This window comes from Dipteris shenzhenensis, chromosome 10 (genome assembly GCF_047967505.1).
Source record: "Dipteris shenzhenensis isolate YYH24624 ecotype China chromosome 10, Dip_SZ_1.0, whole genome shotgun sequence".
NCBI lineage: Eukaryota > Viridiplantae > Streptophyta > Polypodiopsida > Gleicheniales > Dipteridaceae > Dipteris > Dipteris shenzhenensis.
The window spans coordinates 28459113-28479558 of NC_141605.1; the positions used below are offsets into that span (position 1 = coordinate 28459113).

Below are 20446 nucleotides of genomic sequence, written 5' to 3' on the forward strand. Positions count from 1 at the left end.
GATTCAGAGTAATGTACAGGCGATCACAACCATATCCATGGGATCTGGCTCTTCTCCCCAGTCACATGTCACTTGATTGGCTACAACTGGCTCTATATAAAGCCAAACGCGATGGAGAGACAATAAACGAGCACGAGCGAGAGTTATCATCTGGATGTATGATGCATGTAAGTTTCTTACCTCTTGACGTAATTAAGTAATTATTTGTGGCAATATACGCTATAAGATAGATGCATGTTCATTGTTTTAATGATACTCTTTTACATTACAAAAAGTACAGTGCATTATGGTCATATGGACAACATTTTCACATGGAACACATCGATTCAAAGAGAGTCACATATGATTGTGGAGTCATGGCTAACTTCACACAAGATAGCCCAGGAAGTGCTTCGGATACCAATCTTCTCTCCTCACAGTTGGATTATTGTGGAACCATACACGAAATCTATGAAGTTGATTTCAGACAATTCAGTATTTTCATTCTTGATGTAAAATGGTTTAGAACTATTTACAACAGTCCCCATGTAATAGTGAGAAAAGATAGTAGCGATTTCTTTGCAATAGACTCCACCAAACATTGGACCGATGAAAGTGATACTTTTGTTCTTCCCGAGCACTGTGAGTAGGTGCATACTAATGATTTAATTAATCGAAGCTTTCGTTTTTAAAGATCCATTGATACATGTACTTAAGCATAATTTCATATATATAATTGATAACATCTGGCACCCATCTTCAATATAGGTGGTTTTTCATTCCATCTTCAATATAGGTGGTTTTTCATTCGGATAGTTCTGATCCAAGATGGTGGTACATGATCCAAGTTGCACCACGAAGTAAGCAAATTTTTGAAGATAGAGATGTGGATATGGAGATGCTATTACCAATGCCGGATCCGATTGATCTCGATGAATCTAGCGAAGAAGATGAAGATCACAGTATGATCTAAGAGGAAGATGCGCATAATGACATCGCACGGGAGGAAGATGGAGATCACGATATTGATCCAAGATGGTGGTACAAGATGGTGGTACATGATCCAAGATGGTGGTACATGATCCAAGTTGCACCACGAAGTAAGCAAATTTTTGAAGATAGAGATGTGGATATGGAGATGCTATTACCAATGCCGGATCCGATTGTTCTCGATGAATCTAGCAAAGAAGATGAAGATCACAGTATGATCCAAGAGGAAGATGCGCATAATGACATCGCACGGGAGGAAGATGGAGATCACGATATTGAGGAAGAAGACAACGATCATCAAGAATCACCACACTTTATTGAAGAAGATGATCAAGTACTTTTAGGTGAACGTACGATGCTAGAGTACGATGATGATATAGGAGATCAACTCGGTATAGAGTTAGAGATAGACTTGTTTGGTGCGTTAGACTTGACTCAAGATGAAATAGTTGATGTAAATGCTCTTCATTGATTTTTTTCATCTCAAACTTGGACATGAATATATGAGCTTCAAAGGCTTGATGTACATGCTCTCATACTTTTATTCTCTCAAAAGATCAAACATGTATGAAAATTTAAAAAATTTTATCATTGGAAAAAACTAACTTTTAAGGCCTATATGAGTAAAAAAGCTCTCTGGAAAACGTCACTATAAAATAGTATCTCAGTGTCACTATATGGCGACACTTACATTTCTAATAAACGTCGCTATATAGTGACTTTACAAACTGTCGCTATATAGCGATGTTTGCTTAGAGTCGCTATATAGCGACGCTTTACGGGACGTGCTTCCCATACTGACGATTAGCACCCCGTGCGTGCAAAACATCGGTACTTAAACGCCGCAATAGGATCCGTGTGTAGTAGTGTCTCGAGCATGAAATAGCCAAGGCATCCAGCTTGATGTGATAAATAATGCAATATTTAGTAATTCTAGATATTAATAAACTTAAATGACAAATATAAGTTATGATGTATATAACAGTTTCATTTCTTATCTTTTAGAGTATGGAACTAAAATTTGAATTGCTGCAATTATCTTACGATCTTCATGATTTCAAGCATGATCATTTCATAAATTTAATAAATTTGAGGCATCATATTTGCATGTAAAAGAAATAATGCCAATCAAATTCAAATTGCAAGAAATTTAGAGATAAGTTATGTGTATGTACAAGCACTAGAGCCAATTCAATAAAAGGAGTGAAAATTTTCAATAATGCTTCATTTGCTCATATGTTCTAATATCTTTTACTGTATTGAATTACATACTTTTTCATTATAGTCTCCTTGCATCCCAAAATAAGAAGTTTGAGTGTCTAGTTTTAGTGACTATTGTATATTCTATGTAATAATTTTTTTCAAGAACCTAAAATATTGTATGTTTTAGCCTTTTGATGAATTGCTACTGTAAATTTTATGCACATTTTTTTAAAACAACTGAATTTCCCCTATTTTTGAGAGTATCTTTAAGGATAAACATTTGCAATTACCCAAACAATCTGCAATTGTGTTCAATGACTATATGGAGACGAGTTCTTAAGGAAGCAAGACTATTCCAAAGGTATATTATCTAGAAGTGGATGGCGAGTGTCGCCAAATGGAGAGAAAAAACATCTGTTTTCTCATGTTTTATTCGCAAGAAAACGATTCTAAGAAAAGGTTATTACTTTGGCGGAAAGTTTATTGGCTTCCACTTGACGTATAGAGCTTGTACTCACTCACATAAGATTAGCGGCGGTATACATGCGAATCGCCGATGAATTCAGCTAGCAAGATCCTGCCAAGCTCACCTGCAAACGGACCTGTCGAAGCTGCTCTTTCCGGTATAAACGCATCTGATGGAAAGGCCTTCCCACTTGAGTACACCGGAACATCATACATATCGCTCCTACCTGACCCCGCAAGATCATAGGAGGGAGAGACTTTTCCAGCTGACACTGGAACATCATATACGCTATTGGGACGATCATCTGGGCTTGTAAATGGACCAGCGGTCGTGAAAGCTTGAGGCGAAGGATAAGCTGGAGGTTGCGGCGCGTATGTCGGAGCTGATGGTGGATAGGAAGGTTGAGGTTGAGGAGGCGCTGGGGTATGAAAGGGTCTTTCATCTCGATATGGAGAAGTAGGGGGTGAAGGATACGAAGAAGGCTCACGAGCCTTTGCAGGGCGAGTATGTGGAGGAGCAGGGGTATAGAAAGGACTTTCATCTGGGAAAGGAGCAGTGATGGGCGAAGGATATGAAGAAAGTTCACGATTTTTTGCAGGGCGAGTATATTCAGAAGTCTGGGGAGGAGTTGCTCTATCACGTTTATCATCAGTTCCATAGCTCCATATTGGATAAGCTTGGGCTCCCGGCCGGAGTGGAATCTTGTCTCCGAGCAAGAATGAAACAAACAGCTCGCCGTGGTATTCCCCGGAGGCAGTCCTCACCGGGTAGTTTTTGAATTGCCAGTCGCCGGGACGAACAAAGTCTGAGACGGGAATGTTCACCACCCCGACCAGCTTTTGGCCCAACGTGCTGAGGGTCCAGATTTCAATTTTCAACTTTTCTGTTCGTTGCTGCAGCACGGTCTCCGGCACCATGAAGGAGAATCTCTCGTTCCAGACAGGATTGGTGCCTCCTTCCTCGTTTATTTGGGTTGTGTATTCCACGTAGGGGGGCATCGAAGCCACGGCCCAGACGTGCATCATGCCGAAATGCCTAACATCCTTGAGACCCTCGGCCGACATGATAGAGATTTCGAGCATACGGTGCACCTCCATGATCACAGCGACAACGATTCTCTGCCTACCACACGTCAAAGACTACTTAAATTACATACAGAAAATATAACATAAATGAATTCGCAAAGACGCGGCTAGTTATTACGAGATCCGATGAGCAATGGCTGAGCTAGCGGAGTGGTAGAACACACCTTGAGATGATTAACCGATCAGCCTGCGAAGAAGAAGGTCAAAACCAGATAAGATGAAGCTGAAGCTATTGCTCGATTAAACGAGCGGGTTTGGCAAACTTTCAACAGAACAATTTACAAACGAAGGCACTCAAATGCGGAAGACTTGTGAGCTGCGTTTGGATTGAAGGAGTGAAGATGAAGAAGATGAAAGTCAAGCGCACTCGCATTTCGCACGCAATTATATTCCCTTGCTATCTCCTTTGCTTTGTGGCCACTCACGATATATTCCCGCTTTTACTCCCCCCTAAGCAAAACCTTCGTCCTTTCCATCTGACAACAAGCTATCTCCACTCACGAAGCTAAGGTTCATTTATTTAGAATTCTCATGCCTATTAATTAGCTAATACTTATCTAAAATATTCGCTATCTACACATTCTAGTATCTTCCACCATGTTTGTAATTTTGTGTTTCAATTGTCTAGGCATTGAGAAATTGCATTCTCTCTACACAACTTCAAGAATTTGCAAGGTTCCCTAGGAAAAACTAATTGGTGACCTAATTAACTCAATTAGCCTAACTTAAAACCCCCTAATCTAATCTAATTACTTAGCCTAATCAACTCAGATCTCGCCCTCGTCATCTCCCTCGAATGCCCTCGTCGTCTCCCTCCACCATCGAGTCACCCTTGAGTTTTGCCTCCCTACTGCATTCAATGGTGGCTTCATCGCCCTACATCCCCACCATGCCCCCTTTATCACTTCCTCCCCCCCGCCTCTGCCCCACCCTCCCATCATTTTAGAGAAGCACAAAATAGTGCAATCCATTTTCAAGCAAAGGTTCAAGTCAGATAGCTTCCAACGCAGCCACGTATGCTAAGCTTAAGGGAGATTAGTTGGATGATGGACAATGGCCAAGGAGTGGGCTAGGGACGATGAGGGGAGTGGTAGAAGGTAAGGGATGTAGGAGATTGGTGATGATAAAGGAAATGGAATCTGAGAGTGCTCTCAACGGAAGCAAGAACGGAAGAGGGAGAGACAGAAACAGAGAGCCACACAAGTTTTGGTGGGTGCAGAACCACCCTAATCTTCTTTTTCATTCATTTATATATGTGTTTGAGTATTGTACATAACCGGGGTGAAGGCACAATGACCTTTAACCCCCACAACCTCCCACTTAAAGGACAATGTGCCTTTAAGGGAGAACAACTAGTGAGCATACTATCCAATGCCCATCAATACACAACAATACTCAAACCGCTGACTAGGTAGACTCTTCGTCAGCATATCTACAGGGTTATCATCTGTATGAACCTTGACAAGCTCTATGCGCTTGTCCTCAAGTACCTCCGTGATGAAATGGTACCTGACATCACCTATTTCATTAATTTTGGACTTTTTGTGTTGTTTTTGGACGAAGCCCAAAAATCCTTCCCAAATGAAAACATTACTTTGTGAAAATATCCTTCCCAAATCACAATTTTACTTTCTGAAAATATTCTTCTCAAATCAAAAGTTCACTTTGTGGCACTATCATATTCACATAAAAATATTGTTTTTTCAATCTATACTTTTGCACCAACATGCAAGAATTTGAAATAATCCTATATTATAAATTCTAGCTATATCTAAGTTATTTATTAATTTAATTATTTTTAATATTTTTCCTTGACGTGATAAATTTATAAATCCATGAAAGGAGACTTAAATATTTCATGAAAATAACATTGTCACTCGCAATATGCACAAAATTTTTAAAACTTTTAATAAATAGAAAAAAGACATGATGCCATAAGACCCAAGTTTTGTATTGAACCAAAGAGGTATAATAGCAATTATAGCTATTATTATATGATTACATTGAGAGACGTTGCTCTCAGCTAGAGTCTTAATATCCAAAATGATATAGATTGAACATATGTTTACAATTTAAATTGTTGCTCTTAAAGAGCCTCAATTCGTGCCATCTGCATAATTTGACTCCCCATTGTCTTATTGCTCAATGTCACGACAGTCCCTTGCCAGGTGCCATCTGCATAATTTGACTCCCACTTGTCTTGCCAAGCCTTGCCCCTTGGGTGCATTGACTCCCCATTGTCTTATTGCTCAATGCGATAGTCCCTTGCCAGGTGCCATCTGCATTAACTCCCTATTGTCTTGCCAAGCCTTGACCCTTGGGTGACATCCAGTGCAAAATACAAGTGCCATCTGCATTAACTCCCACAAGTTATCTTACCAAGCCTTGCCCCTTGGGTGCATTGACTCCCCATTGTCTTATTGCTCAATGTGATAGTCCCTTGCCAGGTGCCATCTGCATTAACTCCCTATTGTCTTGGCAAGCCTTGACCCTTGGGTGACATCCAGTGCATATTTTGACTCTCATTTGACATAGGAGGTGATGACTCTGATTATAATTGTCTTGGATTGGCTTCTTGCCTAGTACCCAAATAAAATCCTTCAATGGACTTCAATACAAATCTTTAATCGTGGACATTCTTCATTTGCGCTGTCTCCTTCTACTTTCTCCATGGCGAGCATCCTTAAAAATTCGTGTATATGCAAAATAGTTTGCTGTGGTATTTTTATTTTTCCTTCTACCTCATATCCCATGCACTTCTTTGATTTCTTTGCCCTTGAATTCCAAGACACTATGATTGTCTCCGTCGAAACTTAAGAGACCGCTTCATCATTTGGGACCCACTCCTTCATTATACAATTAGTATACAATGTGTTGTTATCCATATTCTCCTTCCTACCCTGTGGCTCATACCATACCGCTGTAAATGTTGTAGCTCTCCCTTGGTCATCTCTTTGCACATCAACTACTTTTGCAACCCAAAACTTCACATTCTCATATTCATCATCCGATGGCCGAACCACAACAAAACAATCGACCTCTATATCTACTTATGGCATGAACTCTCTCTTCTTCGGTCCACAATATGGACGTGGGAGTAATGATACAAATTCACTTTCAAAGACTGGAGCTGGGCGCAAATCTTTATGAACATTTGGCCAAAACATATTGCATTCTTCCTTGACATCCTTTGAGCCTCGCATTCTCTCAAGGTCCTTTATTAAATTTCGTGTCTTGTTAATTATAGTAGTAGTGTGTTCTCTCCAAGTAGGCTTCGAATCAGGATATCTCCGGAGCATTTCCTCTTTGTATGTAATAAATGCTTTTAATCCTTCTATTTCACAGTTAGACCTCTCATTGAATTCTTGTATAGGAGCCCATGTTGGATACCTTTCCTTGCTGGGAATTGAAGTTAAGAGACTGTAAGGTTCTTCAGGTTCCCATTTTGTATCATGAGAATATTGTTGCCATTGCATTACAGGTTTTTCATCTTTAAAAAAAAAATGAAAGTAGTGTGGATTGGTATGACCTGTCAATGCATCACCACCCGTTTGTATGAAAGGTAGAATGAAGCTCTTCCAATCATACATTCTTTTGAGCCTCTCACATACTGTACTTTCCTTACGACCACCAACTTGCCTGCCACATCTTCTTACCAAGTCATCTATTGTCTCCACATCCTTGCATTTAAGCTCCCTTGAGACTGTGCTAAAAACCTAATCAATATCCTCACGTGTATGCCCAACATACAAAAATCCACATTCGACCTCATTGAAGATTCGATGAGCAACTAGCATGGAGCAGAATGCAAACATGAGTACATTCTTATTTTCTCGCCAGCAATTATCAGCTTGTATTCTCAAAGTCAATGGTAGGCGACCTTTTTTTGCATGTACATTGCGAATTGCCTTCATAATAGATGTTACAAGTTCATTGCTATCATGTAGATGCAAGGAATCAATCCATATATCTGCAAAGAACTTAATTCCATGCACTAACACTCCACATAGATGTGTCTTTAGAAAGTGCTTTCCTTGTAATTTAGGTGGAGTGGCAACAAAACAAGGCAATGTTGTTGTATTCTAATCCATGCCATCTACAATAAGGCACATGTAGTCATTGGGGTGCGAAATAGCTTGCTCCTTCCAAAATGCATATTTTTGTCTGGAATGTCGAATAAGGTCATGATGAGATTTTCGGTTTTTTTTGTATAATTCCCTATGATTTGGACATGTTGCACTCTCAATCGCTCGCTTTAAATCATCACACACATTGCACTTTGACATTTTTTGCCTCCTTGGGATTTTAACATATCCAAAGTTCTTCTTCCAAAGAGTATACAAAGTATGAGAAGAAGCTACGACATCCCCTCTTTGCCTTTGCTTTTCTGCAATAGAGTCAAATACTTCGAGCTTTGTCAAGCCCATTGGAAGGTGCATTTCAGTGATCGCATCACCGTTAGGGAGTTTGGTAGATATATGGGGTTGAGGTAAAGCATTTTCATGTATGAAGTCTTGCAAAATTGCTGCTTCCCTGACAGTTGAGATTCTTGATTTGGACCTTCCTCTATTACCGTGAATGCTAAATTTGTTGTCGCCCTTTGCCTTGCTGACTAAATCCCAATATATACCATGGGTTTTACCTTTTGTCTTGAACTTAGCCTTTTATTGCCATTCTGAAGAAAGCAAGAGAGACTTGTGAGAAGGTATTCATTTCTTTCGCTTCCTCTTCTTTGCCACACGTGTCCTCTACATTCCCTGATGTCTGCAAGATCAATGAAGTGCATACATCTTCGCTTGCAACATAGATATCCCAATGCATTTAACATGTTCTCCTCCTTCATTACTCTCTTCCTCTTTGGTTGCTTTTGTGGATCTGCCTAGATTCGCTTTCTCTTCATGCATATGTATGACTGTTTTCGTTCCTCGTGCACGTTGTTATCTGTATTTATGCACTTCTTCTCCTCACATTTGTTTGTAACCAAGCATCCATGATTGGTCGTTGCATCCTTGTCCATATCACAATCAAAGTTAAATATTGAATAATCCTCTGTTGATCTCATCCTCGTTTTTAACATACTCTTAGGACCATTCAATGAATTCAATATTCTACGAGAGTATTGAGAACCTTGAAACTCTTCCACTCCTGAGAGAACATCACTCATTGGGACATCTTGCATGGCTTTCACAAATCCACAAGCTTGATTGACACCAGGTTTGTTAATATGCATGAACTCATCCACACTTGACAAGACATCGGTATTGAAACCTTTGCCTTTCTAACTGTGCAAGAATTTATCCACCCCAGATAAGGCTTCGCTTCTAAAATCATTTTGTTTCTCAAAACCAATGAATTCATCCACTCCAGATAAGATGTCACTTCTATAATTGAGTATATTGAAATCATCCACATTTGAAGTGATAGAGCCTGGCACATGGGCACGCTTTTTAGGTCCTTTGATATTGTAGTATACCTTGTCTTTATCATTGAAAACCACGTGCCTCTTTCTCATGTTTAAAAATTGCATGCTCCATCTCATATTCTTGCCTACCTCATAGTAGGGATCACATAAGGATGTTATGTTATCAACCATACCATCATCAGTGACTTTTAGAATCCTCATCTGTGCAAATGACCATTGCTCCACTTGTTCAAATCCCAATACTTCACCTTCTGCTACAGTCTTATTTGCAAATGATCTCATTTGTAAAATGTCCCCTATAGTAAAATCCAAGATGGTGCACTTTGTATTCTTGATAATGTCTGTTGCATAAGTCTCATCTTTGTCCCATGCTATAAATGATTTGTTGAATGTATTGTAGGGCATAACATCTCCAAGTGTTTCCATATCTCCACATTTATACTTTAGCTCAACATGTGCGCTAAGAATCTTTGATACAGGAACTGCCACCTTATCTTCACCAAGTCTTCGAAAGTGGCAAACTGAATTGGGATCACTATCATGGATTGTAGCAACTGCAACTACTTCTCTTTTGCTACATAAAATCACATCCATCCCTGGAACAAAATCTATAGCCATCTCCTTTGTGAGAGTCCTTTGCAAGCAAGCTGCAGTAGCAACAATTACATAAATATTAGTCTCTTTTTAATAATCTACTCATTTATTATAATTTTTAATTAGTACTTAATTTATTGGTGGGAGAAGTTATCCGATCAAGTACTCATCAGATGGACATGCCAAGTTATCCCTTGCATGGTCGATCGAGCATTAAATACTATTTTTGCTCTAGTGTCATGCACATCTGTGAAAAAACATGAGCCTGCTAGGTATGTTATCCAATCAAGCACTTATGGGATGGGTGTGCCACTTTGCATGTAAGTCAATTCCACCTAGTTGAAGGTGTGTGCAAAGTATTGTGCCCATCGGATATGCTTTGCATTGTCGATCAAGCATAAAACATCGTTTTTGCCTTAGTGTCATGCACAACCATGAAAAAACACGGTCCTAAGTGTGTTAATCAAACAAGTACTTATTGGATGGGGGCTCCACTTTTCACGCAAGTCCGTTTCAACTAGGTTGAGATGCATGCAAAATATTGTCACCATCGCGGATATGCTCTGCATGGTCGATTACGCATTATACAACGTTCTTCCTGTAGTGATATGCACATCTGCAAAAAACCACGCCCTTAGGTATATTATCTAACCAAGTACTACTTATCGGATGGGTGTGCCTCTTTGACAAAATTTCAATACCCCCTAGGTTAAGGCGTAGGAAAATTATTGTTCCCATCGGATATGCTTTGCATGGTCAATCGAGCATTAAATACTATTTTTGCTCTAGTGTCATGCACATCCGTAAAAAAAACACGCTGCGAGGTGTGTTATCCGATCAAGTACTTATGCGATGGGAATGCCACTTTGCATGTAAGTCAATTCCACCTGGTTGAAGGTGTGTGTAAAGTATTGTGCCCATCGGATATGCTTTGCATTGTGGATCAAGCATAAAACACCGTTTTCTCGGGGGGGTCACTCATCATATGTAACCCTATCACGTGAGTTCAACAGAAGGATTTTTTTTATTCTTAAAATTTACAGAAATAAATATACATAAGGGACTATTTAAAATAGTTTTGGAAAAAATTTACAGATTTGTATAGAAAAGGGGTACATTTTATTAATGAAATTTTTTACAGATAAGGGACTTTAAATATAGGCCTTGAACGCACGTGATATAGAGGGTTTATACATAGTGACCCCCCCGAGACCGTTTTTGCCTTAGTGTCATGCACAACCATAAAAAAACACGGTCCTAGGTGTGTTATTCAAACAAGTACTTATCGGATGGGGGCTCCACTTTGCACGCAAGTCCGTTTCAACTATGTTGAGGTGCGTGCAAAGTATTGTCAGCATCGGATATGCTTTGCATGGTCGATCACGCCTTATACACCATTTTTTCTCTAGTGATATGCACATCCGCAAAAAAACACGCCCTTAGGTGTGTTATCTGACCAAGTACTTATCGGATGGGTGTGCCTCTTTGAGAACATTTCAATACCACCTAGGTTGAGGTGTACGAAAAGTGTTGTGCCCATCGGATATCCTTTGCATGATCGATCGAGCAATAAATACTATTTTTGCTCTAGTGTCATGCACATCCGTAAAAGAACACGCTACTAGGTATGTTGTCCGATCAAGCGCTTATGGGATGGGAGTGCCACTTTGCATGTAAGTCAATTCCACCTAGTTGAAGTTGTGTGCAAAGTATTGTGCCCATCGAATATGCTTTGCATTGTCGATCAAGCATAAAATACTGTTTTCGCCTTAGTTTCATGCACGACCATGAAAAAACACGGTCCTAAGTGTTAAAATCAAACAAGTACTTATCGGATGGGGGCTCCAGTTTGCACGTAAGTCCGTTTCAACTAGGTTGAGATGCATGCAAAGTATTGTCACCATCGGATATGCTCTGCATGGTCGATTACGCATTATACAACGTTTTTCCCGTAGTGATATGCACATCCGCAAAAAAACATGCCCTTAGGTATGTTATTTGACCAAGTACTTATCGGATGGGTGTGCCTCTTTAAGAACATTTCAATACCACCTAGGTTAAGGTGTAGGGAAAGTATTGTGCCCATCGGATATGCTTTGCATGGTTGATCCAGCATTAAATACCATCTTTAGCTTAGAGTCATGCACATCCGTCAAAAAACACGCTGCTAGGTGTGTTATCCAATCAAGTACTTATGCAATGGGAATGCCACTTTGCATGTAAGTCAATTCCACCTAGTTGAAGGTGTGTGTAAAGTATTGTGCCCATTGGATATGCTTTGCATTGTCGATCAAGCATAAAACACCGTTTTTGCCTTTGTGTCATGCACAACCATATAAAAACACGGCCGTAGGTGTGTTATTCAAATAAGTACTTATCGGATGGGGGCTCCACTTTGCACGCAAGTCCTTTTCAACTACGTTGAGGTGCGTGCAAAGTATTGTCACCATCGGATATGCTTTGCATGGTCGATCACGCATTATACACCATTTTTTCCCTAGTGATATGAACATCCGCAAAAAAACACACCATTAGGTGTGTTATCTGACCAAGTACTTATCAGATGGGTGTGCCTCATTGAGAACATTTCAATACCACCTAGGTTGAGGTTTACAAAAGTGTTGTGCCCATCGGATATCCTTTGCATGGTCGATCGAGCATTACATACTATTTTTGCTCTAGTGTCATGCACATCCGTAAAAAAACACGCTGCTAGGTATGGTATCCGATCAAGCACTTATGGGATGGGCGTGCCACTTTGCATGTAAGTCAATTCCACGTAGTTGAAGGTGTATGCAAAGTATTGTGCCCATCAGATATGCTTTGCATTGTCGATCAAGCATAAAACACCGTTTTTGCCTTAGTGTCATGCACAACCATGAAAAAACACGGTCCTAGGTGTGTTATTCAAACAAGTACTTATCGGATGGGGGCTCCACTTTGCACGCAAGTCCGTTTCAACTATGTTGAGGTGTGTGCAAAGTATTGTCACCATCGGATATGATTTGCATGGGCAATCACACATTATACACTGTTTTTTCCCTAGTGGTATGCACATCCGCAAAAAAACACACCCTTAGGTGTGTTATCTGACCTAGTACTTATCGGATGGGTGTGCCTCTTTGAGAAAATTTCAATATTACCTAGGTTGCAGTGCAGGAAAAGTATTGTGCCCATCGGATATCCTTTGCATGGTCGATCGAGCATTAAATACTATTTTTACTCTAGTGTCATGCACTTCCGTAAAAAAAACACGCTGCTAGGTATGTTATCCGATCAAGCACTTATGGGATGGGTGTGCCACTTTGCATGTAATTCAATTGCACCTAGTTGAAGGTGTGTGCAAGGTATTATGCCCATCGGATGTGCTTTGCATTGTCGATCAAGCATAAAACACCGTTTTTGCCTTAGTGTCATGCACAACCATGAAAAAACACGGTCCTAAGTGTGTTAATCAAACAAGTACTTATCGGATGGGGGCTCCAGTTTTCACACAAGTCCGTTTCAACTAGCTTGAGATGCGTGCAAAGTATTGTCACCATCGGTGGATATGCTCTACATGGTCGATTACGCATTATACAATGTTTTTCCCGCAGTGATATGCACATACGCAAAAAAACATGCCCTTAGGTATGTTATCTGACCAAGTACTTATCGGATGGGTGTGCCTCTTTGACAAAATTTCAATACCACCTAGGTTAAGGCGTAGGAAAAGTATTGTTCCCATCGGCGGATATGCTTTGCATGGTCGATCGAGCATTAAATACCATTTTTGACTTAGTGTCATGCACATCCGTAAAAAAACACGCTGCTAGGTGTGTTATCCTATCAAGCACTTATGCGATGGGAATGCCACTTTGCATGTAAGTCAATTCCACCTGGTTGAAGGTGTGTGCAAAGTATTGTGCCCATCGGATATGCTTTGCATTGTCGATCAAGCATAAAACACCGTTTTTGCCTTAGTCTCATGCACAACCATGTAAAGACACGGTCCTAGGTGTGTTATTCAAACTAGTACTTATCGGATGGGGGCTCCACTTTGCACGCAAGTCCGTTTCAACTGTGTTGAGGTGCATGCAAAGTATTGTCACCATCGGATATGCTTTGCATGGTCGATCACGCCTTATACACCATTTTTTCTCTAGTGATATGCACATCCGCAAAAAAACACACCCTTAGGTGTGTTATCTGACCAAGTACTTATCGGATGGGTGTGCCTCTTTGAGAACATTTGAACACCACCTAGTTTGAGGCGTACAAAAATTGGTGTGCCCATCGGATATCCTTTGCATGATCGATCGAGCAATAAATAATATTTTTGCTCTAGTGTCATGCACATCTGTAAAGAAACACGCTGCTAGGTATGTTGTCCGATCAAGCACTTATGGGATGGGAGTGCCACTTTGCATGTAAGTCAATTCCACCTAGTTGAAGTTGTGTGCAAAGTATTGTGCCCATCGGATATGCTTTGCATTATCGATCAAGCATAAAATACCATTTTTGCCTTAGTTTCATGCACAACCATGAAAAAACACGGTCCTAAGTGTGTTAATCAAACAAGTACTTATCGGATGGGGGCTCCAGTTTGCACGCAAGTCCATTTCAACTAGGTTGAGATGCATCCAAAGTATTGTCACCATCAGATATGCTCTGCATGGTCGATTACGCATTATACAACGTTTTTCCCGTAGTGATATGCACATCCGCAAAAAAACATGACCTTAGGTATGTTATCTGACCAAGTACTTATCGGATGGGTGTGCCTTTTTTAGAACATTTCAATACCACCTAGGTTAAGGTGTAGGGAAAGTATTGTGCCCATCGGATATGCTTTGCATGGTCGATCGAGCATTAAATACCATTTTTACCTTAGTGTCATGCACATCTGTAAAAAAACATGCTGCTAGGTGTGTTATCCGATCAAGTACTTATGCGATGAGAATGCCACTTTGCATGTATGTCAATTCCACCTAGTTGAAGGTGTGCGCAAAGTATTGTGCCCATCGGATATGCTTTCCATTGTCGATCAAGCATAAAACACCGTTTTTGCCTTTGTGTCATGCACAACCATATAAAAACACGGCCATAGGTGTGTTATTCAAATAAGTACTTATCGGATGGGGGCTCCACTTTGCACACAAATCCGTTTCAACTACATTGACGTGCGTGCAAAGTATTGTCACCATCGGATATGCTTTGCATGGTCGATCACGCATTATACACCATTTTTTCCCTAGTGATATGGACATCCGCAAAAAAACACACCATTAGGTGTGTTATCTGACCAAGTACTTATCGGATGGGTGTGCCTCATTGACAACATTCCAATACCACCAGTTTGATGTGTACGAAAATTGTTGTGCCCATCGGATATCCTTTGCATGGTCGAGCGAGCATTAAATACTATTTTTGCTCTAGTGTCATGCACATCCGTAAAAAAACACGCTGCTAGGTATGTTATCCAATCAAGCACTTATGGGATGGGCATGCCACTTTGCATGTAAGTCAATTCCACCTAGTTAAAGGTGTGTGCAAAGTATTGTGCCCATCGAATATGCTTTGCATTGTCGATCAAGCATAAAACACCGTTTTTGCCTTACTGTCATGCACAACCATGAAAAAACACGGTCCTAGGTGTGTTAGTTAAACAAGTACTCGGATGGGGGCTCCACTTTGCACCCATGTTCGTTTAGACTACATTGAGGTGCGTGCAAAGTATTGCCACTATCGGATATGCTTTGCATGGTTGATCACACATTATACACCATTTTTTCCCTAGTGATATGCACATCCGCAAAAAAACATGCCCTTAGGTGTGTTATCTGACCAAGTACTTATCGGATGGGTGTGCCTCTTTGAGAACATTTCAATACCACCTAAGTTGACGCATACAAAAAGTGTTGTGCCCATCGGATATCCTTTGCATGGTCGATCCAGCATTAAATACTATTTTTGCTCTAGTGTCATGCACATCCGTAAAAAAACACGTTGCTAGGTATGTTATCCAATCAAGCACTTATGGGATGGGCATGCCACTTTGCATGTAAGTAAATTCCACCTAGTTGAAGGTGTGTGCAAAGTATTGTGCCCATCGGATCTGCTTTGCATTGTCGATCAAGCATAAAACACCGTTTTTGCCTTAGTGTCATGCACAACCATGAAAAAACATGGTCCGAAGAGTGTTAATCAAAAAAGTACTTATCAAATGCGGGCTCCAGTTTGCACGCAAGTCTATTTCAACTAGGTTGAGATGCGTGCAAAGTATTGTCACCATCAGATATGCTCTGCATGGTCGATTACGCATTATACAACGTTTTTCCCGTAGTGATATGCACATCCGCAAAAAAACATGCCCTTAGGTATGTTATCTGACCAAGTACTTATCGGATGGGTGTGCCTCTTTGAGAACATTTCAATACCACCCAGGTTAAGGCGTAGGAAAAGTATTGTGCCCATCGGATATGCTTTGCATGGTCGATCGAGCATTAAATACCATTTTTGCCTTAGTGTCATGCACATCCGTAAGAAAACACGCTGCTAGGTGTGTTATCCGATCAAGTACTTATGCGATGGGAATGCCACTTTGCATGTAAGTCAATTCCACCTAGTTAAAGGTGTGTGCAAAGTATTGTGCCCATCGGATATGCTTTGCATTGTCGATCAAGGATAAAACACCGTTTTTGCCTTTGTGTCATGCACAACCATATAAAAACACGGCCGTAGCTGTGTTATTCAAATAAGTACTTATCAGATGGGGGCTCCGCTTTGCACGCAAGTCCGTTTCAACTACGTTTAGGTGCATGCAAAGTATTGTCACCATCGGATATGCTTTGCATGGTCGATCACGGATTATACACCATTTTTTCCCTAGTGATATGGACATCCGCAAAAAAACACGCCATTAGGTGTGTTATCTGACCAAGTACTTATTGGATGGGTGTGCCTCATTGAGAACATTTCAATTCCACCTAGGTTGAGGTGTACGAAAAGTGTTGTGCCCATCGGATATCCTTTCCATGGTCAATCGAGCATTAAATACTATTTTTGCTCTAGTGTCATGCACATCCGTAAAAAAACACTCTGCTAGGTATGTTATCCGATCAAGCACTTATGGGATGGGTGTGCCCATCAGATATTCTTTGCATTGTTGATCAAGCATAAAACACCGTTTTTGCCTTAGTGTCATGCACAACCATGAAAAAACACGGTCCTAGGTGTGTTATTCAAACAAGTACTTATCGGATGGGGGCTCCAGTTTGCACGCAAGTCCATTTCAACTAGGTTGAGATGCGTGCAAAGTATTGTCACCATCGGATATGATTTGCATGGTCGATCACGCATTATACACCGTTTTTTCCTTAGTGATATGCACATCCGCAAAAAAACACTCCATTAGGTGTGTTATCTGACCAAGTACTTATTGGATGGGTGTGCCTCATTGAGAAAATTTCAATACCACCTAGGTTGAGGTGTACAAAAAGTGTTGTGCCCATCGGATATCCTTTGCATGGTCGATCGAGCATTAGATACTATTTTTGCTCTAGTGTCATGCACATCCGTAAAAAAACACGCTGCTAGGTATGTTATCCGATCAAGCACTTATGGGATGGGCGTGCCACTTTGCATGTAAGTCAATTCCACTTAGTTGAAGGTGTGTGCAAAGTATTGTGCCCATCGGATATGCTTTGCATTGTCGATCAAGCCTAAAACACCGTTTTTGCCTTAGTGTCATGCACAATCATGAAAAAACATGGTCCTAAGTGTGTTATTCAAACAAGTACTTATTGGATGGGGGCTCCACTTTGCACGCAAGTTTGTTTCAACTACGTTGATGTGCGTGCAAAGTATTGTCACCATCGGATATGATTTGCATGGTCGATCACGCATTATACACCGTTTTTGGCCTTGGTGTCATGTACAACCGTCAAAAAACACGGCCGTAGTGATTGTGCCCATCGGATATGCTTTGCATTGTCAATCAAGCATAAAACACTATTTTTGCCTTAGTGTCATGCACAACCATGAAAAAACACGGTCCTAAGTGTGTTAATTAAACAAGTACTTATCGGATGGGGCCTCCACTTTGCACACAAGTCCATTTCAACTACATTGAGGTGCGGGCAAAGTATTGTCACGATCGGATATGCTTTGCATGGTCGATCACGCATTGTAGACCATTTTTTCCCTAGTGATATGGACATCCGCAAAAAAACACCCCCTTAGGTGTGTTATCTGACCAAGTACTTATCGGATGGGTGTGCCTCTTTGAGAACATTTCAATACCACCTAGGTTGAGGCGTGCAAAAAGTGTTGTGCCCATCGGATATCCTTTGCATGGTCGATCGAGCATTAAATACTATTTTTGCTCTAGTGTCATGCACATCCGTAAAAAAACACACTGCTAGGTATGTTATCCGATCAAGCACTTATGGGATGGGCGTGCCACTTTGCATGTAAGTCAATTCCACCTAGTTGAAGGTGTGTGCAAAGTATTGTGCCCATCGGATATGCTTTGCATTGTCGAACAAGCATTAAACACTGTTTTGGCCTTAGTGTCATGCACAATCGTCAAAAAACGCAGTCCTAGATGTGTTATTCGACTAAGTACTTATGGGATGGGCATGCCACTTTGCATGTAAGTCAATAATACCTAGGTTGAGATGTGTGCAAAGTAGTGTGATGATCGCATATGCATTGCATTGTCGATTAAGCATAAATCAGCGTGTTTGCCTTAGTGTCATGGACAACAACCAATAAAAAACATGGTCCTATGTGTGATATTCTAAAAGGTACTTATTGAATGGGCGTTCCACTTTGCATGGAATACCATACCACCACTTTTGAGGCACGTGCAAAGTATTGTGCCCATTGGATATGCTTTACATGGTAGATTGAGTATTAAATACCGTTTTTGGCCTTGGTGTCATGTACGACGATCAAAAAACACGATCGTAGGTGTATTTTTCAAACAAGTACTTATCAGATGGGGATGCCACTTTGCACACAAGTCAATACTGCCTAGGTTGAGGAATGTGCAAAGTCTTGTGTCCATTGGATATGCTTTGCATAGTCGATCTCACATGATACACCATTTTGTTCCTAGTGTTATGCACAATCATCATAAAATACATTTGGAGGTGTGTTATCCGAACAAGTACTTATGGGATGGGTGCACCACTTTGTATGCAAGTCAATAAGACCTAGGTTGAGGCGTGTACAAAGTTTTGTGCCCATCGGAGAAATGTAGATGCGATAATATTAGAAAATTCTCGGTATGTGTATATGTGTCTGTGTGGCAAACAATTTTGATACAACAAAGTAAACACCTAGTGCACAAATTATGCACTTCATACCTTGAGTAAATAAGCTTGTTGATGAGGATAAATATGCCCTTGAATAAAAGCACAGTTGTTGTATGACCACAATAGGATCGCTTTGACACCTGTGATTTTGCCCACATCTAAGTTTGCAAATAGTATAAAAAATCATATAATAATATATTAATAGTTTGCAAATGTGTATAGCAAGTGAGTAATGGGAAGTGGAAGTGGGAGTGAGGAGGGAGGAGTGGAATGGGAGAGGGAAGTAATAGGGGTGTATGATAATAAGTATAAAAAATAATATAATAATATATTAATAGTTTTCAAATGGCAAGTGAGTAATGGGAAGTGGAAGTGAGAGTGGGGAGGGAAGAATGGAATGGGAGAGGGGAAGGTAATAGGGGAGTAGGATAATAAGGGAGTGAAATGAGTGAGGGAGTTAATAGGGGATGAAAAAGAGGAGGGTGAGATGGGGAAATATGGGATTTTGGGAAATGGGAGGAGTATGGGACATGGTGGAAATGTGGGATGGGAGTGGTGGCAATGGGGAGGAAGAAGAAATGGATGGATGGGGGGAGGGCTAATGGAAGATTGGGATGAGGGATGGGGGTCCAATGGGAGAGGGGGAGTAATGGGAGCCAATGGGAGAGGGGATAAATGAAAAGCCAATAGGAGAGAGGGGAGGAATGGAAAGCCAATAGGAGAGGAGGAGGAAAACCTGATTTTTCTTATATATAGTCTTCCTTCATTCATTCTCCCCTCATTTCATTCATTGAAGCAAGAAAGCAAGGACGATCAAGAGAGCAAGGAAGGAAGAGCAAGAAAGCAAGAAAGAGCAAACTTACAAACTTTTTCCAGGTACTTGCAAATTTTTTTGATTAATTCTTTATCTAGATTTTTTTTAAAATTTTGAAGAGAGAGGAACTAGAGAGATAAAGGTTGAGGGGAGGAGAAGAAGAGGATGGAGGGGCTGGAGGGAAGGGAGGAGGAAGGGAGGGAGAGGCGGGGGCAGAGTAGAGGGGGGAAAGGAGGAGACAAGGGGGGCGGGGGGGGAAGGGGGGGACTGGGTGTCCCCTGGTGGAGGGGGGAAGGGGGCCGGGGGGGGAAGGGGGGAGGGGGGGGGGGCTGGCGGAAGGGGAGGAGGGGGGGGGGGACTAGCGGGGGGGAAGGGGGGAGGGGGGGGCTGGCGGCAGGGAGGGGGGGGAAGGGGGGAGTGGGGAAGGGGGAGGGCGGGGGTGAAGGGGGGGGAGAGGGAAGGGGGTGGGAGGGGCTGGCGGCCGCGGGGGAAGGGGGAAGGAGGGGGGAGAGGGGGCGGGGAGGGGGGGCGGGGGTGAAGGGGGGGGAGGGGGAAGGGGGTGGGAGGGGTGAAGGGGGTGGGAGGGGCTGG

At 41.4% G+C, this 20446-nt stretch overlaps 1 protein-coding gene across 1 annotated transcript; it reads right to left on the reverse strand.

The window, feature by feature from the left end:
- Positions 1-2543: 2543 nt before the first annotated feature.
- Positions 2544-4058, reverse strand: LOC147897646 (uncharacterized). The gene is made up of 2 exons (XM_087380703.1): positions 3888-4058; positions 2544-3760 (listed from the first exon to the last, which is right to left on the reverse strand). The coding sequence occupies exon 2, from the start codon at positions 3733-3735 to the stop codon at positions 2701-2703; it is 1035 nt and encodes a 344-aa protein (XP_087236829.1). The 5' UTR covers positions 3736-3760; positions 3888-4058; the 3' UTR covers positions 2544-2700.
- Positions 4059-20446: the final 16388 nt, after the last annotated feature.

What these genes read in the sequence shown, in the direction of transcription:
- LOC147897646 (XM_087380703.1), bottom strand. Translation starts at nt 3,735, where the DNA reads ATGGAGGTGCACCGTATGCTCGAAATCTCTATCATGTCGGCCGAGGGT.